General features: G+C 36.8%; 6 protein-coding genes across 6 annotated transcripts; 1 reads left to right on the top strand and 5 right to left on the bottom strand.

Annotated features, from left to right (window-relative positions):
- Positions 1–154: 154 nt before the first annotated feature.
- GCK72_014252 (uncharacterized protein) lies at positions 155–2,564 on the bottom strand (the record flags this gene model as incomplete). Its single annotated transcript, XM_053730203.1, has 6 exons — positions 155–274; positions 994–1,125; positions 1,170–1,970; positions 2,015–2,230; positions 2,280–2,406; positions 2,452–2,564. The coding sequence occupies 6 exons, from the start codon at positions 2,562–2,564 to the stop codon at positions 155–157; spliced, it is 1,509 nt and encodes a 502-aa protein (XP_053584975.1).
- Positions 2,565–2,788: 224 nt separating this feature from the next.
- Positions 2,789–4,994, bottom strand: GCK72_014253 (uncharacterized protein; the record flags this gene model as incomplete). Its single annotated transcript, XM_053730204.1, has 9 exons — positions 2,789–2,926; positions 2,971–3,075; positions 3,125–3,766; positions 3,813–4,028; positions 4,075–4,198; positions 4,268–4,395; positions 4,445–4,669; positions 4,713–4,833; positions 4,879–4,994. 9 exons carry the CDS (start codon positions 4,992–4,994, stop codon positions 2,789–2,791), a joined length of 1,815 nt encoding a protein of 604 aa, XP_053584976.1.
- A 331-nt stretch (positions 4,995–5,325) lies between these two features.
- GCK72_014254 (uncharacterized protein) lies at positions 5,326–10,812 on the bottom strand (the record flags this gene model as incomplete). Its single annotated transcript, XM_053730205.1, has 12 exons — positions 5,326–5,445; positions 5,492–5,668; positions 5,717–5,908; positions 5,956–6,123; positions 9,073–9,498; positions 9,608–9,748; positions 9,795–9,921; positions 9,968–10,203; positions 10,253–10,399; positions 10,450–10,570; positions 10,616–10,758; positions 10,801–10,812. 12 exons carry the CDS (start codon positions 10,810–10,812, stop codon positions 5,326–5,328), a joined length of 2,010 nt encoding a protein of 669 aa, XP_053584977.1.
- Positions 10,813–11,169: 357 nt separating this feature from the next.
- On the bottom strand, positions 11,170–14,515 carry GCK72_014255 (uncharacterized protein; the record flags this gene model as incomplete). The annotated part of the gene is made up of 11 exons (XM_053730206.1): positions 11,170–11,411; positions 11,455–11,816; positions 11,860–12,167; positions 12,215–12,334; positions 12,381–12,648; positions 12,692–12,783; positions 12,826–13,245; positions 13,295–14,027; positions 14,070–14,200; positions 14,243–14,417; positions 14,463–14,515. The coding sequence occupies 11 exons, from the start codon at positions 14,513–14,515 to the stop codon at positions 11,170–11,172; spliced, it is 2,904 nt and encodes a 967-aa protein (XP_053584978.1).
- Positions 14,516–15,009: 494 nt separating this feature from the next.
- Positions 15,010–18,247, bottom strand: GCK72_014256 (uncharacterized protein; the record flags this gene model as incomplete). Its single annotated transcript, XM_053730207.1, has 13 exons — positions 15,010–15,089; positions 15,142–15,265; positions 15,313–15,381; positions 15,428–15,538; positions 15,583–15,749; positions 15,796–15,874; positions 15,999–16,252; positions 16,296–16,593; positions 16,645–16,980; positions 17,405–17,656; positions 17,701–17,748; positions 17,797–17,955; positions 18,008–18,247. The coding sequence occupies 13 exons, from the start codon at positions 18,245–18,247 to the stop codon at positions 15,010–15,012; spliced, it is 2,217 nt and encodes a 738-aa protein (XP_053584979.1).
- Positions 18,248–22,199: 3,952 nt separating this feature from the next.
- Positions 22,200–24,247, top strand: GCK72_014257 (uncharacterized protein; the record flags this gene model as incomplete). The annotated part of the gene is made up of 11 exons (XM_053730208.1): positions 22,200–22,277; positions 22,323–22,384; positions 22,432–22,591; positions 22,634–22,762; positions 22,813–22,925; positions 22,977–23,094; positions 23,143–23,224; positions 23,273–23,708; positions 23,755–23,880; positions 23,928–24,087; positions 24,137–24,247. 11 exons carry the CDS (start codon positions 22,200–22,202, stop codon positions 24,245–24,247), a joined length of 1,575 nt encoding a protein of 524 aa, XP_053584980.1.
- Positions 24,248–27,155: the final 2,908 nt, after the last annotated feature.

The raw sequence follows: 27,155 nt of genomic DNA on the forward strand, positions 1-27,155 counted from the left end.
TATAAACAATCACAAGCATTGAAAGCTCAAATTTTCCCCGCGTTGTTTATTGAGACAAGAATTTGGTTCTGAAAATATGAAGAGAAAACAAGTACACGAGTTGGCTAGAGAAAATAGTTGAATTAGAATAACAATAGAGATCGGTTATTTGCAGTTACTGTTTGACAATACTCATCAGCTCTTCGTATTCTTCCAAACTTGCCAACATCATTTTATCACGAACTTCTTTACTTGATGTTAGAGAACGGATAAGGTTCTTCATGAGGGTCACTTTCTGAAATTGGGCCCATAATCCAAGGGTACATCGAAAAAGGGTACATTGAATCGAAGGGTACATTGAATCTTAGGGTACATCGAGGAGCTATGATCATGGGGTACATCTATAGGGTTATCATAGGGTACATCGAGTCAGAATTTTCATAAAATTTCAGAAGACTCAAAGTTTTCACCAATTTTTGGGAAAAGCTTAACAGATGGAGTTCGGAAACATGTTGATTGCTTTTTTCAGAGGTATGATATACATATAAATTACTCCAACAACCATTTGAGAGATGATCATATTGGAGTTTCTATAATTGATTGAAGCATCTTTTTTAATGCTAAATCTTTTTAAGTCATCCCTCTGAAAAAAGCAATCAACATGTTTCCGAACTCCATCTGTTAAGCTTTTCCCAAAAATTGGTGAAAACTTTGAGTCTTCTGAAATTTTATGAAAATTCTGACTCGATGTACCCTACGATAACCCTATAGATGTACCCCGTGATCATAGCTCCTCGATGTACCCTAAGATTCACTGTACCCTTCGATTTAATGTACCCTATGATCAAATTTTTCATAGATGTACCCTTTTTCGATGTACCCTTGGATTATGGGCCCTGAAATTGTGATACATGAAATATTAGAAAACAAAACTATTCAAGGCATTTACTGTTACAGGAATCTCACTTAATTTTAGATTCCAGTTGTCTGACTGAGAAAGCAAGCTTTGATTACCGTTTTAAGTTTTGTCATTTCCTTCTCTTCCGCTGTTTTCTGCACTTTGTATACTGGTTGTTTGACTTGATCGCGGGATTTGTCCAGAGTAGCCTGACTATTCAAAACTGATACATCGGAAGAACGTTGTCCCTGAAATATTATGATATAAAAAGTAGTTGCTTCCACATTACTACCTGGCGTGTTTCAACTACTGCTTGGTTTCCAGAGACATGTTTAGATGTTGGCTCATTATTTTGAATTGGAGATTTTGAAGGGACACCATCTGATTCTCTTCTTATATTTTCTCCTCGCTCTCTAGCGCTTTGAATGGGTCCCGTAATTTTAGGTGGTTCATCATCATCTGAGTCAGAAGTGGTTTCACCTCTGGAGCGTGAAGAATCACATCGGGTTCTTGGTCGATTATATTGAGATGACGACATCGAAGAACCTCTTGGTTTATAGAGTTGAGCTGATTCTTGAGGGGCATTTGAGGTCAAATGATTAACTGGAGGCGGAGCAGGAGAATGACGATAACTGCTTTGACTCTGAATGTTCCGCTCAGGTGTTCTTGTGCGACGTTCATTTGATGGATAACTGTTGTTCGACGGAGGGTTACGATCAAATGCTGGTTCATTTCGAACTGATGGGGAAGCTCTATAAGGTCTATTGATCTCATTGTCCGGTGGATGGTTTCTGGGGAAATTGTTATCGTTTTGGTAGTAATTTCTGGGTCCCGGCGAACGTCGCCCGTCTGATCCATGAACTGAATTCGAAGCTGATTGGTAATCGTAAAAATTCCGATTCCAGTCGTCACGTCGGCGATAATTATCGTTGCCATAACCGTTATCGAATCGTTGTGGTGCTCTTTGTGGAGAACGAGATGGTGGACGATTATAACCATAATTTTCTGGAGAACGACGACGCGAATAATGACTTCTATCTGCTTGAGAGTCAATATTATAACTCGAAGACGGCAATTCATTTCGGCGATTCATCTGAATAATCAAACTAATGAAGAAGAAAAAAACAAGTCACAAACCGGTGCCACATTCATATTCCTCGTTGACACCACCCATCTCGCTCCAGTTTCATGATACATTTTGGTTTTTTCACTACTCCTAATCCAAACATCATAAACTCCGTCTATTTCTACTCTTCCAATAACATGTCTCGGATCACCGATCAATCCCATTTCGTCATTAGTGAACATTTCAATGCCATGATAGCAATATTCAGGTTTGATCTGAACTTTCACCTGGAAAGTCACAATTTAGAAATATTAATAATATTGTTTATCTAAAAACCTCCGCGAATTTTCCGTCGTGTATACTTTCGAATAAGTCGTTGATTATTCTCACTGGACCGCATACACGAAAACGATCGTCTAGCTCAATTTCCACCCATCTAGAAAGTATATTTGTGTTCGGAGGGCTGAAAAGAAAAAATCAGGTTTCAAATTACCAACTTTTGTCTTACCAGAATCTATGATCAATGACAATATCATCTTTTAACTTTTTGCACCACGCATAAAACGCTCCGTTTCCGCCGCTGTGAATTACAAACCCAACGAAGAATTGGTTTCTTCCCATCAGCTTTAATCTGTAAATACAATCTGAAAAAAATATGAATAAATGTTGTGAAGGGAAAATATTCAAATCGTTGTGGTGTTACGAGTGAAAAAAATGAAAAAGTTTCGGAAGCGTTCAGTGAAAAGTTTTTATTAGTATTCTGAGGTATTAAAAGGAGTTGATGCATGAATAATTTCTGGTATAAAAAATTACAAGGGAGTGAATCCAGGATAAAACAGTTACAATTAAGTCGCTGTGTTCGAATTCCCTTCTACCAAGCTCATGAGCTCCTCGTATTCGTCAATAGACCAAAGTTTCATTGCAATTGAAATAGATTCATTCATGGTGAACGATTTCACCAATTCGCAGATTCTCGACAGTTTCTGAAGACAGCAAATGTCTAAGACTCAGCCCCAAAATTAGTTACCCTTGATAGTGTACGTATTTCTTTTTGAATAAGCGCCTGCGAACTACCAGGAATGTTGTTTCTTTCACTAGATATTGTCGAAGAAGCAATGCAGTAATCTGATGCCTGAAAAATGAAGTTGGTTGACAAAATACTTTGATTAACTTTTACTTACAATTCGAGAATTGCCCTCGTCGAATTTTCCAGGAAAGTCGTTTGATCTTATCTCACCGAACTTTTGTGCTTTCGGATTAGAAGATGCCACATCCGAACTTTTCTTATACTCATTTTTCACAGTAGGTCTAGATCCCCTCTCCGAGTTAACCACACTATCGAAACCCGTAGTGTCTGGTTTCAGAATAGAAGAGCGCCTATTTGTGTTATCACGGGCTTTTGACTCGAAAGAATTATGCCTGGTGTTGTTAGAGAAGCCAGTTTCTTGAAATCGATCGGGAAATTCTTCATGGTTCATTCTGTCATCAGCTCGGCGGGCAAACGATATATCATATCTATCAGTTGAAGAATAACGTCTTCCATGGTTATTCGTAGACGACGGATAGTTTGAATCGTGGCTTTCAAAACCGCGATTACTTCTTGGGATATAATTTGCTTCTTGGTCGTTGAAAAATCGGTCATGTCTATTCATTGATGGCTCATCATCATATTCGTTAATTATGATTGGATCAGAGTGTTGGATGTTACTCTGACTCGCTGTTCGCTCCCAGCCGTTCCACCTTTCCGTTGATCGGCTTTCTCGACCAAGCTCGTTAAAGTTTTCTGAATAAGTGCCTTTGTCTCCATGATCAGGACGATATCTCTGGAAAATTTAACAAATTACATCATTTCTCTACGCTAGGTCTCACAAAGGGGCCCTCTATTTTTTGTCTTCCAGCAAGTCTCCAACAAGAATTCGCTTCGTAGTTTTGACAATACACGATCCATCCAGTATACCAAGCTCCCTTTTCGAAATTATTCAAATCCATTATATGATACGAATCGCTAATTGCCCCGAAATAATCGTGGTGAAACATTTCGAATTCTTGCTTGAATCGATTCGTATGTTGAAAGTCAACACGAAACTAAACAAAGGCAGTGAGATAAATTGATATAAACTTTAAATAACACCTCTGCAAGTCTTGCTATGACTCGAGTCTCATGAACTTCCTTGATAATATTAATCGGTTTCTGAACCCGATGTTTTTCGTCGACTTCCATTTCCGCCCACGCACCGAGAACGAACATTGCAGGACTAGAAAACTGGATCAATTAGAGGCAAGTATTTGAAAATTTCTAACATTCACTTTAAAACAGATATTACCAGAAGGTGTAATCCAACACTATTGTACTTCGTGGTCTTGAAACAGACCAAACGAGATAAGCGTTCCTCTCCAACTTGGATGTTCCAGTTATTACTCCGATGATTTTTGTGAGCTGATCTTGACTATTCTGTAATAAAATACAATTTCGAGTTAGTTTTAATGTTGATGAACATTACCGGGTTTTCTGGGAAGAATGGTTCAATATTATCTTGTTCTGTAGACACTCTCCATCGACTGTTCAATCGGTCAGCTTTAAACCGCACAATCCAAACATAATAACTTGCCCCATCTCTAACATCATACAATAACTTGTTTGGATCACAAACATTCCCAAAAAAGTAGTTTTGGAATATTTCCATATTGTTGTCAACACGGTGATCATGCTGGATTTCCACTTTCACCTGGATAAAGCAAGTCATTCGGTAATTCGAAGAGTGCACTTACCTCAACTTGTCCGTTATGGGTTCTAGTCAGGAACTTATCATCAATAATTTTTACTGCTTCGCGAGCACGATTTCTCTCATTGATTCCTACCACAATCCATTTTCCAACTAGATCCTCTGATCTGAAAAAGTATTTCAACTTCTCATTTTTATCTTTTCATTCTTACCCATAGCACTTGTCAATGATGATATCCTCCCGAAATAAATTCGAGTAGGCATATAGTGCTTCGGTGCGTTCCGAATATTGAACAACTAGAACTTCTATATAACGCAAACCATTCATGTCTGTCATGAACAACGGCAGATGTTCATTAAAACTGTAAAATAGTTTTACTTCACTGAGAAAAAAGAATCAATCTACACAAAGCGAAATACTTCGATCGTAAAGACGATGTAGAATTTGAAATAAAGTAATTTTCATAATCTTAGATCAATGTAACATTTGGCAAGACTGAAATTCCTCAAAAGCTGAATTATTTTGAATAGATGAATACAACATAAGTATAACATGTCCAAACTGAACTATCTAACAATTTAATACGATTTTTTAAAAGAAAATGTAATTAGTACGTTAAATGCAATAAATTTCATGACTAGTTTCGACACCCCTGTTTCTATTGCCGTAATTCATTCAAGATAAATTGACACTTGGTAGAATCGGTCGATTCCCATGCTTCAAAAACTTGTGGGTCCTCGGCGAAATATTGCGTTTGGAGAATTAATATCTCGCATTTCTGAAAATAAAATTAAACATCCATTTAAACTGGGATATACAAATACCAATTTCAATATCTTTTCCTCTTGTTCTTCAGACGAATATGTTGAAGACTCATATGGCACCGAATTCACAGTTTTCAGAAGTTCTTCATATTCCACTGCGTCGTAGTTTTTCATGACAATAGACACTTCTGATGAAGAAATGAATAAAACAAGCGTGTCATATAAATTTTTTTGTTTCTGAAAAGTTTGGATGGCTACAGTATTTAAAAAAAGTGAATATCTAACCTGTGCTAGAACCTCAACTGATGTTTCAGTCTCTGAGTGCTGCTGCAAAGACAACAATCCGCCAGAAGACTTTTGTGCGTTTTCAAACTTCTTCAGCTCTTCGTATTGTTGTAGATCATACATTTTCATAGCAGTCGTCACTGATTCATGATTTGTCAAGTATTTGAGTGTGGCAATGTATTTGTCTGATGCCTAGAAATTATATTTGTTGAGTTTTCTACATAATCCACGATAGGTACCAATTTTAGACGTCTAGTTTCTTGTTGCTCAGTATTTGCATGTGAAGACTTTTGAGAAGTTGAATTGATATATCCACTAGGAGTGGCGTAAAAACTGCTTTCTGAAGCACAGTCGCGACGGGGAGGAGTACAAGCTTCTGTTATCGGTGGTCTTGATAATCTCTGGTTCTAAAGATAATAGAATTTTAGTTTGTATTCTGAATGTCCATAGTTGTCGAAATTCGGCCCAGCCTGGAAGCCAGTGGTGGGCTTCATTGACGGCGGGCGTCAATGAAAAGTCGGCGGCGCCGACTTATTTCGTCCCCACCGACTTATTTTCTGCGTCTCGCGGTCGGCGCACTCTCTCGCCCCCTCGCCTCCCTCACTCAATATTTTGAAAGAGGAGGGCGCGGAAAATGCTAATTTCGCTCGTTCTGAATAAAAATTCGATCTGAAAAGTGATAAAACTATTAGAAGAGAACATTGTATTTCGATTTATATAAAATTTATAACTATTTTAATGAGAAAAATTATCAAAAAAGACGAGAAATGAAAAATGTTGGAAAAATTGGAGAAAATTCCCGATTTTGAAAAAAATTTTCACTAAAAAGTTTTTGGTTTTTTGATATGTTATTAGTTTTAGTTGTGTCTAATGGAATACCAATCCCTGGCTAATTCCGTTCGATGGGGGTCATTCTGTGGAGAAAACCCGAATTTGAGCTGATTTTATGGGAGGAGTCATTAGGACGGTTTGATTTCGGAGGTGTTCCACTAAAAGTTTTATTTATTCTTGATATACTATTGTCAGAGACATTATCTAAGGAGAGAAAAAAGAATTTTCAAAAAATATTAGGTATGGGCCGTTTTATGGTATACCGAAGTCACAAAAATGGAAAATTTTTCTTTCGGAAAATAGAATCGAAATCTTTTCGAAAATGAATTACCAGTCTTATTTCGTCCATTTCATTAGTTTAGAACTTATTTCTAGCTTTCCCGCATCATATAGAAAACATCACTTTTTTGGAACTTTTTTTTTCTATTTTTTCATCTTTGGGATTTTTTTTACTTTAGTGTCTAGGTTATGATCAATAATGTGAAGAAATTTGATGCATTGTTAGAGCAGTTCTCACGCAACTTTGCAAACAATTCTGGCCATGTTTCAGCTACAGACACCTCCGAATTGGCGCAAAAGTCAAATTTTCAAATTTTTTCAAATTTTTTGAATTTTTCGCGAAAATGTCAAATTTTCGACTATCATTCAGCAATAGAAAAAATTCTGAAATGTTGTCAAAAATGGTCACATTGTCGATGAAAAATTGAAAAAAATTGGAAAAAAAGGGTCATTTTTTGAAGCCGGGCCTTGAAAATTTTCTACCGGCCCGGCCCGGCCCGGGCCTTGACAACTATGCAAAAACACAAGGAAATAGCTAAAAGTTTAGAACTAATTTTCATCAATGTATTTGTGTTTACTGAATACTGTCTTCTGAATGATGAGCCATGGTAACGGAAGAACACTCTCCTGATTCACATTCCTTTTGCGTTAAAAAGTTAAACAATTCTTAGAGTTTTTAATTTGAAAAAGAACCAATTGGGATGTGGAATTTAGAATTCCGAATTTTGTACAGAAGCGTTCTAAACTTCGATAGGTTTTCGGAATTAAAAAACAAAACAAAAATTTCCAAAAAAGTGATGTTTTCTATATGATGCAGGAAAGCTAGAAATAAGTTCTCAACTGAGAAAATGTACAAAATAGGACTGCCGATTCATTTTTAAAAGATTTTGATCGTATCTTTCGAAAGAAAAGACCCCAAAAGAATAGATTAGACGATGAGTCAACCCTCAAGGTGAGGTGACTTCGGTATACCATAAAACGGCCCATACCTAATATTTTTTGAAAATTCTTTTTTCTCTCCTTAGATAATGTCTCTGGCAATAGTATATCAAGAATAAATAAAACTTTTAGTGGAACACCTCCGAAATCAAACCGTCCTAATGACTCCTCCCATAAAATCAGCTCAAATTCGGGTTTTCTCCACAGAATGACCCCCATCGAACGGAATTAGCCAGGGATTGGTATTCCATTAGACACAACTAAAACTAATAACATATCAAAAAACCAAAAACTTTTTAGTGAAAATTTTTTTCAAAATCGGGAATTTTCTCCAATTTTTCCAACATTTTTCATTTCTCGTCTTTTTTGATAATTTTTCTCATTAAAATAGTTATAAATTTTATATAAATCGAAAGACAATGTTCTCTTCTAATAGTTTTATCACTTTTCAGATCGAATTTTTATTCAGAACGAGCGAAATTAGCCGTTTCCGCACCACGCTTCCGCCGCGCGGCGAGAGAGTGCGTGAAACGAGGAGTGCGTTTTTCTCGCTTTCACGTCGGCCGACGGTGCTACTTCGCTTAAGAACTGCACGAATAAGAACTGTGTTGTTTAAGAACTGGGTTCGCAGAAGAACTGCGCGAAGAAGAACTGTAGCGTTGAGGAACTGCGCGTATAAGAACTGTTTCGTTTAAGAACTCTGTTCGCATTGGAGCGCGTTTGCATCAGTCACATTTTTTTCATTATTTCGATGGTTTTTTATCTGTATTTTCGATTCTTTTTTGATTAAAAATAATTTTTCAACTACAATTTAATTTTTGAAAAATTATTTTTAATCAAAAAGAATCGAAAACACAGATAAAAAACCATCGAAATAATGAAAAAAAAATGTGGCTGATGCAAACACGCTCCAATGCGAACAGAGTTCTTAAACGAAACAGTTCTTATGCAAAACAGTTCTTCTTCGCGCAGTTCTTCTGCGAACCCAGTTCTTAAACAACACAGTTCTTATTCGTATAGTTCTTAAACGAAGTAGCACCCGGCCGACTCGTTGTCCAGCAGAGCGCGGCGTCACTAATTTCAATCGCCGCCCACCTCTGCTGGAAGCCCGACCCGACTTCAAAAAAAAAGAACTTTTTTTCATAAATGCTTCTGATATATGTTTCTTAAATTTTTCATTAAAATTAAGAAAATTTTTGATGACTTTTCAGATTTTTTTCTAATTTTGGATTATAGTCGAAGATTTTACTTTTTCGAGTAAAGATTTCAAAATTCTTTTAAAATTCGAAAATTTTGGCAAAACGTACGGTTTTATCATTTCGAGATCGTTGACTTTGATAATCTTCTTCGTCATCCTCAGAATCCTCCACACCATTAATATTGCTTTCATTATTGATTTGTCTTCTACTACCCGGCACGACATCGTCCGATGTGACTCCATTTCTTGGATTTTCGTTAGAGAAATTCTTTAATTCATCGCCACTATCTTCCTCCGATGTTGTCTGACCTCTGGAAGATGCGCGAGAAGGTTCTTCTTGGGCAGCATTTTGTTCATTATCGGAGTAAGAATTCTGTCTCTGAAAACTCTGGCTTCTTGAGTGATCAGAATCGTTGTAGAACGCTCTATTGTCAGTCGGAGGATGCTCAGATGGAACAAATGAATGATACGACTGTCTCGAATCTGGACGATCTTTATAGTTAAGGGATTCACGCGATGGCGCTCTTTCAAATCTCTGAAAATATATTTGATTTAAAGAATATCTCAATATTTACCGGTGATAAAATATTCTGCTTCATTGAAACTATCCAACCAATGCGTGAATGTTCAGTTTTGTGACGTACGATATATCCAAAGTAAGATCCATAACCTTCGTTATATTGAATCATACGGTGGGGATCACGAATTCGACCAAAGTATGAACTCATGTATACATCGATTTGTTCATCTCTATCGAACTCGAAAAAGTGGAATTCAGTGCGAACCTGTTTACTTGATAATTACTTACAGAAAAAAGAAGTGAAAACTAACCTCTGGTACCCCGCAGTACAACCGAGATTCGAACAAATCGCTCACAACGCGTACATCGTTTACAACTTTTCTTTTCACAAAATCAACCAAAACCTTCACCCATTTCCCAGTGACGTCTTCATCCGGACTGAACCAAAACTATTTTTAGATGTATTTTTTTGGTGTAGTCTCACCATACTGTCCAATCCAAACGAACGTCAAAATCAAGATCTTTAGACCAAACATATCGGGAGCCATCTTTCTGAGTTTTGGAACAGACAAAACCAACAACATTTCGATTAAAAGACTCCCGTTCACTCTCATTGGCTCTCGAGGGACGCGGTTCTTCTTCAATTGGTAAATCGTAATAGCCTAGGATTCTAGTCGGTACAAAGATTGAGAGTGATTCGTCTCTTTCTGATGCTTTGCACTGAAATACGAAGAGTTATTTATATTATATTTATAGAATTTTGACCAACTTTGAATTCAAATTCAACTAGTTTATCTCGTTGTTGAACCATATTTCCTAAATCGATGAAGTGCCCAAAAGTGTCGTTGAAGAGTTTCGCTACTACTCGTTTATTTTTCGATTCAACCAAGCCTTCAAATTTTGCTGTTGTGGTTAACTGAAAACTTTGAATTGAAAATGGAATGTTATCCAGAGCATTGGACTTACATGGACATGTGTACGACCAAGGTCATCAATATCTGTTCTGACTTGAGCAAGCGGGTTGATCGGTCTTAACCCGTAGATAAGATGTTTTGCTCTGTTCCCTTCCTTTGCTTGACTGTTGAACCTGTAATAAGTTGCTATATTAACGACAATTATAGAGATAACTTACGCATATTGCACATCGTAAAATTCGCCTAGCTGAACCTTGTGGTCACCTTTGAGTATAGCAGATATTCCTTTATTGATAATAACAAAAAAATATTTATCTGGGGGCACGAATGACATAACAAAAGCAGGCTGCCAGCTGCCATTCTGAAATCTGAATATATCGTTGTTTCATACTCAACTTCAAACCTCACTTCCCATTTCGTACCGGCGAGTGACGGGAACTTGTCCCCTAAAAGGAAGATGAAAATTAGAATACCAATTAAAACTGATAAGTAAAATTAAAATGAACAATTACCAAACTTTTAACATCTGCAAACGCGCGTCAATCTTCGTGTATGCAGACGTAGCGAGGGATGCGCAGTTAGAAGATACGCAGACATATTGCGTCTCATTGGAATGAAAGTTAGAGGTATCGGAACAATGCGAAATAACATTTACAATAACTAGAAGGAAAACGTTTTGAAATTAATATTCATTAAAGCAGATAAACGTTTTTGGTCATGAAAATTGAAGATCGAAAAATTGCCAATTTTAGAATATGGGAAATGTGAAATTTTAGGTATGTGCCGTAGATTGAAGCTTAACCAAACTGTCGGTATCGATATTTTGCTTCTTCATCTCCGTGATAACTTCTTTATTTCTCAAAATGCTGCACACTTGCTTGAACTGGTCAAAAACGACTTCATTCGACAGGTGGCTAAGTCTTGTTCTGAACACATTCTGTTCGTGCTTCACAATCTTTCGATCGAACACACGATCCTCATCATGCGAAACTTCGTCAAGATTTTGATTTGGCACTGAAAGCTTCTACTTTTTTTTTTCAAAAACTTATAAACTCACACTTTTCTACTGATCCAGTATTTACAAAACATACTCCTTTATCACTGACGATCTCGTCATTCACAAAAATATCTTTATCATCAAGAAGTCTGAACATGCCTTTCATGATTACTTTCCTTTTTGTGATTGGGATTTCTGGATTGCAAAACATGAGTTTTCCTAACCATTTCGGCATTCCTATCGGGTCAACCAAAGCGACATTATTTGTGAGAAGAGTTTGATCAGAGGAAATGAATTTGAATTCGATTTCTCCAGCCTTATCAGCATAGAAATACTGAGGGCAATCCAGCATTTGAGTGACTTCGCCTTTATCATCTAGAAGAACTCGGTAAAGTCTGTTGACTCTCATTCTTGCCACTTTCCTGAAATAAAGAATATTAAAAAGAACAATAAGTGAATTCTTACTCATAAATGGTTTTATCGGTTACATTCTGTTTCATCTTGTTTACTCCTTGGCCTTCAGATCTTGGGAACACAATCATCCGAACAAAGTCAGAATCATGTACAGTAACCCAAGCGAATTTCGTTTCAACATTGGTTTTCATTGAATCGAGCTTCCATTGATTTTCCGCATAACTGATTTTTCCCTCTGATAAAGTATCCATAAGGTTTCGAATAGATTGAAAAGCACGTGAACATCTTGTACCGATCATGTCTCGTACCCCAGGCTTATGCCATGCTTCATGGAATTCTGTCAAAAGTTGGATGTGTTTCTGCAAATAGCGTTGACTTTGTTTGTAGCAATACTTTATAATCTTACAGATTGGTAAACCTTGGAGACAACCCAGCACCAAGAATTTCTTTCTTTGAGATTCCACATTTTGATACAAATTTTCACACCAGATGAGCAGTCAGTTGGCAATATATTCAATTTGTCGATCTAGAATATATTTGTTACGAAACACGCAATTCGTCAAGTCACTCACAATTTTTCCAATAAGAACATGGTGTGTCTCTGGATTCAGACGGTCTTGCGATTGTGGGTAATACTGATGAACTGTCATCTGGAACTCAATTGACTTATCGTTTACGATTCCACTCAAAAGTTTTCCAAGAGGTTTTTTGAACTTTTTGCATTGCCATTTTCCTTCGGATTGTTCGAAGTATCCTTCAAAGAAAAATCCAGGATATATCTTGGCTCTTTCTTTGTTGGTATCGTATTTTATTTCGACTGGAGTGTAGAAAATGGACTGTCTGAAATAACCTATGATACACTTCAATGATAAGATGAACTTACTCATGATCATCCAGCAGCCACAAGTATGCCACACTCACGTACTTATTTTTTTTATTCGGAATCAAAGATGTAACGACAGCTCTTTTTATTACCTAAAAAGTGAATTTTCCTCAGCAAACCATAAGATATCTTACTTTCTCTTCTTCTTCTTCTTCTTCTTTCATCTGCGACACGTTTCCTGATCGTTTCGTTTTTGAATCGATTCCTGTACTCGGATTTTTCATTGAGAAACCAGGATTAACGGGAAAGACAGGCAAAGGTATTCCATTCATCGGTTGCATGAGTGGCGTTGGAAAGAGATAATTTGGATATCCAGGTGGTGAAACTTGTCCCAATGGCAAACCTGATCCAGTGGCCCCTACAAAACCAACGAGTCCTGGATGGCCAACTGGCCAGTTCATTGGTACTCCGAAAGGCATTCCGGGAGGATAGGCGCATTGTGGGGTACTTATGGATTGGACTGAACCTTTGCCATCGGATGTTTTAGAATCATTCTTCTCATCTTTCCCTTTCTTCATCTTTTCTGATGTTTTCTTTCGAGACTGACGGCTTTCCTGAAATCGAAATAGGATTTAAAGTACAATTTGTGAGCGAAAAACGAACCGTAGACGGACTTCTCTCGTTATCCGTTTTCTCAGATCCCACCACACACTTTTTGCACTCTTTTACGAACCAGGTAGTAAAGTTTTCACTCGCCGTTTTGAAAATTTTGCGACGTTTGATTACAACATCTACGGCACATGGTCCATCGGGAACAAGCTTCTTGCCATCTGAAATCGTACCCAAGAATCTATCCTCGATATCATTTCCTTTTTCGTGATCGTTAATCACTTGAAATTTCTTGATTCTCACTTCCGTTCCACTGTTAGTAGCAACAATTGAGTAGTTCGCAGGTTTCGGGATCTTTTTGTAATTTGATATTATAAATTTCGGTGTTTCTGCGGTCGGCGTTGGTGGGAAATACTCATTAAAGTCAGCTTCTGAGTATCTTATCTCGACCCAGTCACCGATTTTTAGTTGATCGCGCTTGGAATACCACGCGGTACCGTCGACACCAGGCCACGAGAGACTACAGGAAACATAACACGAATTACTAGTTGGATGTTTTCCAGTGACCAGTCCAGTGATATACTTTGGAAGTTTTTCCTGAGACGTTTTTTTGGTTCCATTCTCGATATTAATTTCCTTCTCTTTTTTGTTAGTATCTCCTTTTTTGAGACTCGGATTCTTTGTTTGTGATTTTCTTTTTTGTTCTTTCGAGCCTTCTAACATTCCATCTGATATGCCTTGCCAGACAAACTTCGAGTACATACCCGTACGTTGATCTTCTGGTAGTCTGGAAACAATCCTTTATTACTAGAATATTTTCTGAAGTCACCTCGAAATGATGAGTTTGTATGTTGCTCCTACATTTCCCGCAGTCACATCTTTACATGCAATGTCTCCGAATTCGGTCGTTTTATAGAAAAGTGCAAGTTTACTGGTTAGAACACCCGTAATACCGGATACCTGAAAAAGGATTCTTTGTTAGTGAACTCATTTAAAGTTCACCTCAACACTGTCTTTCTCCACGTTCACTTTCAAGTCTCCGATTTCGTTATTTTCCAAAACAGTGAAAGCAGTTGGCACATTGTTTTCAACGTCCAATCGACAAAATCTACCGATTTCAATCATATTAATATTAAGAATATCTTCGTTGATCGAGAATTCAAACCCGTCGGTTGGTCTGTAATTTCCATAAAACGATATTGAAAATCGGTTACGAACTCACGAAACAACGATTAGATTTCCATCTGATTTCCTTTCAGCAGCAAGCCCAATCATTTTTGTCCCCCTTTCCCTATCAGGATTATATTATGCTCGTATTTAGATGTTGGCCGGACCCAGCTGAAAATGGTAAACTTGAAGTAAGAAAGCGATGTTAAAAATTGACAGAATCAATTCGAAAGATGTGTCACATCTGCAGTGCTTGCAGCCTGTGGTAAAGAAAAAAACATTTGATAAATGGAAAAATGTTGTTCTTTTGCCTCTTTTTTTCACTTCTGTGTAAAAAAGGCGAAAGCTAAAATGTAACAGTATTGAAACTCGGTTTCTACCACGCATGAAGTAAAATTATGAGATGGAATTATGAGAAAAATTCTATTAAATTAATGAAAAACTAAGTACATTTTAAATGAACAAAGACAATAACCGTAAGGAACAGAGACCGGTAAATTGATAAACACGTTTCGGAAGCTCAATATGGCACCAGGAAAGAACAATTAAAATGTGCCTTGGACAGTCATTAAAAACATGAGAAGAACAAATAGATAAGTATATTATTCGTCAGAAGCGAGCGATGGACTTTTCAGAGGCGGAGATGTCGAATGATCAGAAGACGTTGATGATTTTACAAATTCTAGGAAAGTGAATGTTAGATTACGAACTGATTGTAAGAAACGAGTATTCACCTGTCACCGGCAAATTTTTTGCTTGCCTGGACCCAAAACTTCGTTGATAATTGGATTGCGGGATGAAAAGATCAGTTGACAACTGATGTGTGTTTCGAAGAGAGAAAATAGTCCAATGATATCTCTGAAAGTGTTTCTACTTCAACACGCTCATGAATTTAGTTTTCTTACCGGAGATGTTTCAAGGTTCGCGGGTTGAATCCTCCTGCGGAATATTGTTGCAGAATATTGAGTTCCTATCTTAAATATCAAAATATAAATTGTATAAAATGGCGATAATTGTAACCGTTGGATTAACAATAAAGCCGTCGACGTCCAATATACAAGGGAAGTTCGATGACTTGTACATAGGCCAGTTCTGGCGGTTCAATCCGCAATAAACCAACTGATCCTCCACCTGAAAAATGAAACACATTTTGAATAGAGAGAAAACGATCATACATATATTTGATTTTTATCGACAAAACACGCAAATGGTGGTGTCTTTCTTGAGCCTGATTTCCATTTCCACCTGAATCCCATGGCTGACAATGGATCAGCGATCTGTTCCACTTTCACGTGTGCATAATCACCAACATGTAATTTGAAATCGTCATAGAGAAAGTGGACTGAAATATGAGCATTACTATCTTCTTCTTATAACGGAATTATTACCACTCATACTATGATCGAAGAACCACAATATTCCCGATTTTAAGCCTTGATTTACTTTTTCAACGAGGGCGTTTCCTTCCTTAAAAAAAGTGAAATTATGTTCAGATCTTCTTCCTGGACTTTTATTACTGGTCGGACACTAATCCTGTTTTCATATAAAGTTATGAGGCGATATATTAGTCCTGAAAACGAATAAGACTTACCATTGTTTCTCCAGTATAAGACATTGATGACCATTGTCTTGCCTTCGTCGAATAGCGACCGTTACGAGAAGGATTATAATTCGAGGGCAACTGAATACTATTTCCAATATAATAATCACGTCTGGAGTCATGATATGGAATATGCTGCTGTGGTTGTTGATATTTCAAACTTGTAATTCCTGAATTAACTGAACTTGTGCCAACTGGTATAACCTGTTGAACCAGGAAAGGTTTCGACTGCATCGAAGAATGCGCTGAAGATAAAACGGATTCACGGAAGAATAATCCATCACTCACACTTCTCTATTGGAACTAAATGGCAAGATTCCATAGAATCTCTGATTGGTATAATTTCGATGAGCATATCCTTGATCTTCTCCACTGTCGCATCGGCGACATTCACAATAACCGAATCAATAACTTTCCAGCAAATTCCACTCGATTTTCGAATCTTTGGTGTTGTTTTCTCAATGATCAACTGCATATGAGTTCCTGATACTAGCGCCATTCTTTGATCGATTACAATTCCAAACAAAGGTAAGTGGTAAAGCTTCGGATGATCTGTACCTTTCACAAGGATACATGATATGGCAACCTGAGGAAAAAATATTATTACGGATCAATCTGTCAGTAGTTGAGTACTTACTCGAACAATTCGATTTACATGAGCAACGCCGATACCACATGGACTGTTAATCGGAAGATACTCTGAAATGTTTAGCCGGAATCCCGGTCTCATCTCAATGTATTCATCTATGTCTTTTGATTGAACATCAAACTGAATCCATTGACCAATAACCGGTTGGAGCAAAGGACTATCAATCTCTCTATTTCTCGGTGGTTGAGGAATTTTCACACAGTGATCTGCTTCCATGCTTACGTGTGGCGACCAGCAATGCATAATGTTTTTGTTACTATTAATCTCCGTAAGCAGACCCATGTTTCGAGCAACGAATTTGTTTGTGCAAGTCATGGCGTCGGTCTGGAAAAAAAAAATTTTTTTAGGCATCTTCAAATTTCCCAAGCACGTTTCATTTGTAGAACGTTTGTGATCGACTTTGGTGAATCGTGTACAATAATCGGCCACAATAAGATTGATATTTCTATTAGTTATACTACAAACTCATCAAATTGGAATGTGTTTCTAAAACTAGATTAAAAACTTATAGTTAGACTGGAAAACAGTGATTTATCGGATGAAAACAATGTAATTATACTACATTGATAAATTTCATTATTAGACTGTAATATGGGCTCTGTTCTAGTTAGATTGCTAAACCGGCGGAAACGATTTACCAGAGGAACTAACGACTGTTTTGAACAACGAAGATGCCAATTTGATTTCACAAGATTTACATAAAACCTATTCACAGGCTTTTATATAAGTATGAGTTGATGACACTTACGTTCAATCGCCGATCCTGAATGAATTCCGCTATATCTCGAAGCTCTTTATCAGTAAATCCGCTATTTGCTCGATTTTTACCATCGAAACAGTACATTATCCAACAGCAGTCTTTGACCACTCCACCGCAATATTGAACCCAAATAGACAAATTATCATTGAGTTCTTCAAGTTGTTGTCTGTAAGTACTCGCTACCAAGACACGTCCAAATCCAGAAATGTAGTAGAATTCCGCTGTGAGTTGAGATTCACTCTTTAAAAATGTATTACTTTGAGATGAATAATGATGTAACAAACCTCAAGCAACATAGGGCTTGGCTCTACGACTTCGTTGTAACTAACGGTCTAGAAAATTTCGAGGTTTATAAGACAACCATTGATTTCTGCTCAAACCTTTTCGTGATGAAGCTCGGAAACCAATCGTTTCATCTGTAGTTGACCCTGATAAACTCTCGTCTCATAAGCATTCAGAAGTAAAGACCACGGAGAAAAAGAAGCTACTGTTCCGTCTGGATAAATGCCGACGATAATCCAGGTTCCAACTTGAAAACTCTGTAAAAATAGAAAATACTTGAGGAATTATTCTACAAAATCAATGTCTCACCATAAACATGTGTTTGTTGGTTTTTGGAAAGCATTTCTCCTCACAGGCAGTGAAAACCCACACAATGAAGTCGGTAGCACTATCCTTTACGATAACTCCAAGTGTATTGATGATTGTCGTCACCTTCCGAACCCTCGGTTGGGGCGGTGGTTCGTTCATTCGATCGTTTTGGGTGTTAAACTTAATAATAGTAGGTTTCGAAGGGCCCGTCGGGACTGACGGGCACGTTTCTTCCGACATTACCTGGAAAAAAGCAAAATGTGACAGGAGGAAAGCACAACCTGTACAAAATTATTAAGTTTGCTGAATTAACGGAATGAACTCGTTTAAAAAAATATATATTTTGAATTTAATTCTATTTTTGCCGTCGCGAGCAAGAAGGCAAATGTAGAAATCGATGAAAGTTGATAAAAGTGAGCAATAATTTTGTGCTCGAATATCTCACAACGAAAATTACTGTAGCTTACAGTTTTGGTGAGCGCGCCTTCGAAAGTGTGGTACGGTATAAACATTTAGTTAATGTGCCTTTAATACAGTAAACATGATTAAAAATAATTCAGAGACCGTACAAATCGGGAAGAAACGAAATCGGGAAGAAACGAAAGCGGAAGAAACGAAACGGGAAGAAACGAATCGGGAAGAACAAGCTAAATTTCTGTGAACACCTTCACGTCAAATTGCGGAGTTGACCGTAATCCAAAATTGAGAAAAGATTTTTCTGGCTTATGCGCTAAAATTTGTGTCGAAAATAAACTCAAACGTAAATATCAGACACTAACTGGGGGTAATGCAAATGCGCTCTATTGAACTCTAAAAATAGGCACCAGATTTGAATTTTTTGACTATAATTATAGAAATATAAAGCTAAAGTCCCCCAAGTTTTGTAACCAGTTGATACTGGGTCAGAATTTCTGAATTTTCAGAATAACACACCTAGAAATTACCAAAACGTTTAGTAGAAACTCGAATAAAGACACAAAGTAGAAATCTGTCCTAAAATAGTAAAAATGTGTGCTAAAATCTGTCCTAAGGCCTAAAAAGCAGAAAAAACTTCTTAACTTATTGAAAAATTGAGAATTAATGTTTAATAAATATCGACAAAATAATTTCGCCAGCATGGGTTCGAACTCAACACCTACTGACTACCGGCAGCGTCGTCACCCTACTGAGCCACCGAGGCACTGAAGGAGGATGGTGCGGCAGGTCCCTATATGTGTGGTGTGGGCGCGCGGGTGGTGCAACCGGGCGCGTTTGCATTACCCCCAGTTAGTGTCTGATATTTACGTTTACCTCGAAAATAAAGCTACGGAACTAAAAAAGCGATTTAGAGTATTGTGCGCAGCCATTACTATAGCTAAAGTCAGGAAAACTTGCGAAAAACTGTTCTTCCCGTTTCGCTTCTTCCCGATTCGTTTCTTCCCGATTCGTTTCTTCCCGTTTCGTTTCTTCCGCTTTCGTTTCTTCCCGATTTCGTTTCTTCCCGATTTGTACGGTCTCATAATTCAACTTTATTAATGACACTGGCATACTGTACTCCGCTCTGAATTTATTGCGAATATTTCATAAAGATGGATTAAATTTAAAATAAGATTTTGAAACGAACAAAGTAACCTGACACAAAATATTGTTTTTGTCCAAAAAATTATTTTATCTAATTAAGAATACACTGTGATTGAAAATTGAGAGTCAAGATGGTTAATCATGTATGCCTTCTTCATATCCAATATATCAAAATTTTCAATTTTCAAAATATATTATCAGTTATCGAAACCTTTATTTCAACGACCCGTCCACCCGCAAATTCTAAACGAGCTGAGCAACAACATCGTATCTAGTCAGCGAAATGAATGAAAAAAAGAGAATATTTTTTGTAGGTGGACGAAGGTATTTATGAATTTATATGAAAAAATAAAACACACTCATTCTTTGTTGAAAGCATTGCGAAGTCACTATTCGAGTTGTACCTAAATAAAAAGATATTTTAAAATACGTTTTATGGAATTCGAACCGTTCAAAGTCTAAGGAATACAGTCTTTGTAATTTTCGTGTTGCCTCTCGGTTCGCCTAAAGAAATGAAAGCAAGTTCGCTCTGTTGGATACTCTCTCTCTCTTTACTCGCGAGACACACGTGTTGACTCATGTTGCCATCTGCCCTTGATTCACACCTATATTACAATGAAAAAGAAGGAATTGGAAGGAACAGAAGTTTGAGTTCAATTTTTTGCAGGAAAAACAACAGCACACTTGAATTGGTTATGTTTCCATACTCTTCTCTCCGTCTCCATCAGTTTCTGTTCTCTTTTTCCCTTTTTTTCACGAGACCGCGTGACCCACATTTCACTGAAGACGTTTATTCGTTGGTTCCTCGCGGTAGCCATTGGCAGCCACCTGTTTCTGCCGCGTCGCTCTCTTTTTTTGAGACTATAAGCTCATTTTTTGAGTTTTCGAGATACGTTGCATGTTTTGTGGTTCAAATTCGAAAAGATGTGTCCTTCCTCACACTGTGCCAACGCATAAATATCGTTGGCAGCTGTCACCAATATTGCCTCCTTATCGATTTTCACTTCTATTTTCTCACAATTTGTCTTCTTTTATTCTTGCTTCTCAATAAAGTGCTTGATACTTTTGCAATTAATATACATTTTTCAAACACAAGTTTTTACACTTTCGACTAGGACAATGGGACTCGAGATTAGTGAAAAAAGGACATTGTCTAAATTGTTTTGAGATGAAACGATATATTTAGTTCTTCTTATTTGTTAGTCTAAGAGTACTGTATTTACATTTTAATCTTTTTTGAATTCATTAAGATTTTGATCAAGTTAAAAGTCAACTAAACTAAACTGCTCATTTTTCTTCTTTTTCTTCTTCTTTTTCCTTTTTTTCGTAATACAATAAAACGAAACTACTAGTTCTGTTTTCATTTTACCTACACTCTCTGGCATTCGCACACTGAAATGCTTTTCATAGAACCATTACGATCCTTACTCAAAAGTCAATCACAATTTCTCGTATCGTAATTTTGTTTTGCAAATATTAATCAGATACTTCGTCTTTGTACAACGTTTTTTCTCGCACAGAGTAGTCTAGAGAACCTTCGACCGGGTACTGTCCGGTACAATATTACACAAAGTATCATTACACTTTCGGGCCCTATTCAGTCAACCTAGCGCACTCTTTCTTCATTCGAGAGTGCACTTTGGTAAAGAAATGTATCATTTGTTGGTCATAAATTGGGTTGCCACCTGTCCTTATTTCTACTGAACAATAGGGGAACGCGAACCTTTTTCCCAGTTTCTCTATACGAAATATTCTCGATTTTCTCGTTTAGAAATGACGTTCTTTGGAAAAATTGAACAGGAATACGATTATTTTAATCAGTTCTTATCGGTTTTTTCTTCCAGTCGGTGTTCTTTAGCTACGATAAGAAACAGGTCAAGCCGCTGTCCATCATTTCTTTCTAATTTCAAAATGTCATTTTTCCTAATACATTTATTATCAAGTTATTTGATATGAAAATGTGGAATCTATGAGAGTGTAGTTGAGTTTTGAAAAACAATGAAAGATCATTAATCTTATTTCCCTCGAAACTCTGATTGTTTGTTTACATTGCATACTCTCTTCTGCTCAACAGTAACACAAAATGACCTATTGACCTATAAATGACCTAGATAATAAATCCATGTATGTTATACAATCTTCTGTTATACATCCTTCTTATGTTCCTCTTTCCCTTTTCAAAACTCAGTTTTATGTTGTTCTCACCCCGTTCTATTTTCTCTGATATTCAAAACAAAAGACACATCGATTTCCTTTTTCTCTCTTTTTTTGTAGATTTTATGTTCCAGAAATCGCAGTGAATCGTCGCAATGGAACGAATCATAAAACACTTTTTTTGTTTTTTTATTGTTAGATTTGCATCCTTTCTTTTTGTTTAACATCGGTTCACTCGCCCTCCATCTTGCACTTCGTTTCAATTTTTCAGTAGGAGAGAAAAGCATTTCCCTTCTTTTTTTTTGAATGGCAAATGTTCCCCCCGTTTCTCTTATTTCTTTTCGTTTTTTTGCTCCGATGGACAGCTCGTTTCTTTTCCTTTCTTTAGAAACTCTTTTTCTTTTTTGAAGCTCCTAACAAACTTTCCTCCAAAATGACTCATTTCATTCATATTGAATCTGTTTTATTCCAGAACCAAATGGAGATGCCTCGGCGTCAGGAAGGTATCGTTGTGGAGAAAATAGATTGGAAATACTACGTGGCAACTGGCAAACAAGTATGTTTTGATTGAGCATTTTTTAATAACATTTCGTCTTTTCAGATCTTCAATGCCAGAGAGGGCGACCCTATCAAAATAGGGGATTCTATATCATTCACACCAACGTAAGTCTAAATAAATACTTCGAGCTATTTCGAATAAGTGACTTCAGGCTGATGGGCGATGATATGTGCGCAAATGATCCACAGGTTATTTCCCCAATCAGAAACTCGAAACAGCATCAAGATTCTCTACTTGTTGAATGCAAACTGGTTGAAGCCTACAGTGGAACTGTGATGAATCAGAGAGTTTTTCGATCTGATTTTGTTGATGTAAGTTATTTCCTGTCTTCATTTCTAATTCAATTGTTTCAGAAAGTACGAGAAATTCCGAAATGGAACAATTTGGATACAAATGCATTCATTAATAAGAGTGTATACATCAAGTGCAACATTCATCCAACTAAAGCCCCTTTCTGGGAAATCATTGAAATGGTGGATGATGTGAGTTATTAAAATACAAGTAAATAGTTTTTAAAGTTTCTCTTTTTCAGAATAATGAAACAAAATCACTCGTCGGATTGCCATACTTTGACAAAATCCGAGTTGGAAAAGTTCGAGTCTACGTTCCAGGATATCCGGAGGACTTTCTCCTCCCAAAATCTTCGTAAGTCGCTTCACGATCGAGCTATCAGCAACACATATTCATGAATTTCAGAAACATTTTTCTGGACACATGGATCAAATTTGACATATTCACGAAAACCGCAAAGGTGGACGACACAAAACTGATTGAAAGTCACAAAGACATTTATGAAACAAGAATTGGAGGATTCGTAAGAAAATTATACTTTTTGAGAAATATTCAATAAAAATCTTTACAGTTGAAACTTCAACTGAAACGGAAGAATAAGGAAATTACAACCGAATTGGGTGAAACCGTTTTGGATGCGGATAACGTACTTGGTGAGTTGTCTACTGTAAAGAAAAAGATGCAATTGTTTTATTTTTTAGATAGATTTGGATTCCAAGGAGACTTTGAGAAGAAGGAAATATGGGTTCGCATTCTTGATTCTTCTTCGAACAAACCAATATTCTCTGTTTCCAAAGAACAATTCGAAAATAAATCAATCATGGAAACAAGACTACCAGTTCAAGGAGAATTCCGCCAGAATACTCAACCTCTCAATGTCCAAAGACCTCTTATGAGACCTTCTCCAGCTCAAGTTGTGACTACTCAGCCTCACTTTCAGCCTGTCAACCCTACCGAATCCTATTCTTCTTACAACCACCCACCACCACCTAGACCCGAAGTGCCATCAAATCGTTTCCGTAACAATAGACCTGATGATAAATCAAAACGAAGCAAGAAGAAGGCTCCGACTTCAGGACGTCCGAACGATGCTCCTGTCCCGAGAAAATATCAGGAGGAATATGATGATCCAAATGCGTAAGATCATTACCTGAATTTTCATTTAAAAAGTAATAATTTTCAGTCCAGAAGCGTATCCAGACAGAGAGCATTTTGATTTGACTCCACGTGACAGTTCTCCACGAAATGAGCCGAGACCATGCAACCCTCCACGAGTTACGGAAAGCAGAGCTAGCAACTCACATTTCAAGTAAAAATTCTCTTAATTAAAGCATAAATTATATAAATCATTTTCAGTCCTCCAATGGCTCCCTTTCCGAACGATTCACGTCATTCTGCCAGTTCAAGAAATTCGAATCGGTCAAATGCTGCTGCATTGGCAGAATATTCGAATTTACAGGACATGGAACATCGGCTTTTCAGAGACGTCCTCGATCGTTCCAATAAAAATGAAGCAGTGAGTTTCCAATGCACTTTATCGAGTCGCATCATTATTCAATTTTCAGATTGTCTCTCTTCTTGAGAACGAAATGCGCAATCCCTACTTCAATGATGTCATCAATCGAAAATTTCCCAACTTCCATGAGCAATTAGTGCGTTTGATGTCTAATTTGTGAGCTAAAACGTTTTTGAAAAGCTTTTTTGTGTGTGGTTTCCTTTTACAATCTTCAAGTGAGATTGCAAACTATTGTTTTTGAATGTTTGAAATATTTGATTGAAATTTGCGGATTTCGAGTTGAAAAATTACAGAATAATAAATGATTCACAGTTCGACAATTTTTCTTATTTTTATTGAGAGATCTGAAAATACAGCAGAAAGTACCTTTGTGGAAACTGAAAAAGTTCCAAATATTTCTTCAGCTCTTCGCTCAAATTCGAATTAACGCGACGTGGAACATTTCAAGATCGAAAGTAAACTTCAAAACGAATGGAATAATAAGGTGATCTTGCCATGATGATTTAATTTTTCAGAACTCAATGAAAGATAGTATCCGTAGAAGGAAATTTCATTGAATTGGCTAATATCTCAATAAAGTTGTCGGATTCGTCCGGTGAATATATATTATGCTCCAATGTATAAGAATGTTGAGAATACAACTTTATTGAGCCAATATTAGCCAATTCAATGAAATTTCCTTCTACGGATACTATCTTTCATTGAGTTCTGAAAAATTAAATCATCATGGCAAGATCACCTTATTATTCCATTCGTTTTGAAGTTTACTTTCGATCTTGAAATGTTCCATGTCGCGTTAAAAAAAATATAATCCAAATCATCTTATCATGAAACCGTTGTAATTCAGAGAGTTTTGAACATTTGTCATTTCAAGTGATTAGAACAAAAAATCTTTGAAAAGTGTGTCATGCTTTGCCAATCTGTTCCAATATTTACACTCTTTTTCTCTCTTTTTCTCTTTTTTCCATCGCAACAATTGGTGTGAATCCCCTTCTTCGAAAGCTGTCTTTCCGGTCTTATCACATTCGTTCTTTGCTCTCAGGTGCAAAATGTCTCTACTTCCGAATTCCAAATTCGTTGAATAAACTTCTTTCATTTTTATTGTTTTCATTGTTGATCAAAACACACTCAAGGCTCAATGAGCATTGATGTTTGTCTGAATGATGGTAGACAGCGGGGGAGATGAAATGTTGTGATAAGAAAATGATTGAGAACGTGTTTCGGTCACTTTCCGAAGAACGCTTGGATTCCGATCATGATTGAATTCACCCACGCTCTTTTTTAATGGTACTTGAGAAACAACAAGCGATCGGAAAAAATGACGTACTGATTTAAGAACGTGATCGAACGATTTGAGAACGAGTCGTATCAATGAATTAAAAACTGGTGGAAAGTACACGGAAAGCGAATCTTAAATTAAAACACAGTGCATCGAGTAACAAGAAACATGCGAAAAAGTATATACAGTACCGGTCAAAAAGTTGTAAACTTTGACCGTTTTCAGTGGAAATCGTCCAACTTTGAGTGTGTGTCATGATATAGCTGATTGTCTCGTCAAGTAGATTTTTAATGAACTATACAGATAAAAAATAGAACATCCTTTTTGTAGTTGACAACTTTTTTGTACGAGCACTCCCTAGAGAGTTATGGTCATTTTAGGACGTCAGCTCTAAAATTGCACAATTTCACACTGAAATCTCCATTTGAGAAAAATTACTTCGTCGATACGTAACTTGCAAGAGAGAATTCAAGCATCATGAAATATGATGTTTCTTGATTTTTTTGAAGCTGAAATATTGCCATATGATGATCTACCAAAAGAAAAAGATTTCATAAATTGTTTGATTATAGTAGAAATCCACAAAGTAACCTAATTACTTTTAAATAGAAAAGAATCAACTACATTCTAATTTTAACGCACGCAGGGGTTTTTGAAATGAGTCAACCTTGTTGAATAGAAATTCTCAGTTCCTCATAAAACCAGTTAACTATTTGTCGCTGATGTCATTCTCATTCATAATTTCATTGATGACACATCAATCTCAACTTTAACATTGGATTTCAACGTAAAATCACTTCAAAATACTGGCGCGTCTGTCTTGTTTCCGCGCCGCCCGTCTAATGCCGTCCTTCTGCTCCCACGCCAAACTGACCTGTCCTGTTTTGTGTGCGTGTGTGTGCATGTTTGCAAATGAGTGTGCTATGTCTCTAACATTGCAGACACACTTTTTTGACGAGCCGGAGTACTACGTGTGTGAGCTCATCCTCAAATCAGAGAGACGACGGTCGGCTATGTTTACTTTCAGACCAAAAGTCAACTTGTGCCCTCATTGAATTTATTGGAACAATTAGTGTAGTCAAGGTGGGAACATGACCATCAAACTGGAAATGAAAGGAAAAATTGAGAGCAAAAGAACAAAAAGAAGAAGAAAAACAATATTGGGTTACTGTACATCAAAGAAACAAGATCAGTTCAATGATGGAGGTAACTAAGCGTTGTTAATTCTTTCCAGACACAAGAACTCGAAGTTTTACTTGATTTGCTCCAAATTTGCATTTGCTTGCTTTGATATCCAATGGAGTTACTTCCAGATTTCCTCCGAAGAATCTAAAAATTCGCCGAAAGCCTTCTACAGATTCTTCTCAGATTCTCTCCAGATTTCCTTCATGTTCCCATCTGATTCCCTTCGGATTCTCACCGGATTTTTTTTTGAACTTTGTTAAAGTTCTCTTTGAATTCCCTTACGGTTTTTTCAGAATTCTTCTCCGATTTTCTATACATTTCTCGATTTCTTTTTCAATCTGCTTAGGTTTTCAGTCGTTTTCTGAAGTTTCAAAACTATTGTTTTCTTAAATTGAATTTATCTTCTTATTCTTTCTGGACAAGCTCCAAGGAATTCAGATTATTCTCTTTTAAAAGAGCTCGAATTTTTCAAGGTAAACTTCTGTACATAAACTTGAATAACTAGTTTTTAAATACTTCAATTCTCCAATGGTCTAGATAAATTCTGAGAAGATTAGTTTCTTTTACTTGGAAACTCGAAAATTTAGAAAAAAACTTCGTGTGA

The sequence above is a fragment of the Caenorhabditis remanei genome, chromosome IV (assembly GCF_010183535.1).
Source record: "Caenorhabditis remanei strain PX506 chromosome IV, whole genome shotgun sequence".
In the NCBI taxonomy this organism is placed as follows: Eukaryota; Metazoa; Nematoda; class Chromadorea; order Rhabditida; family Rhabditidae; genus Caenorhabditis; species Caenorhabditis remanei.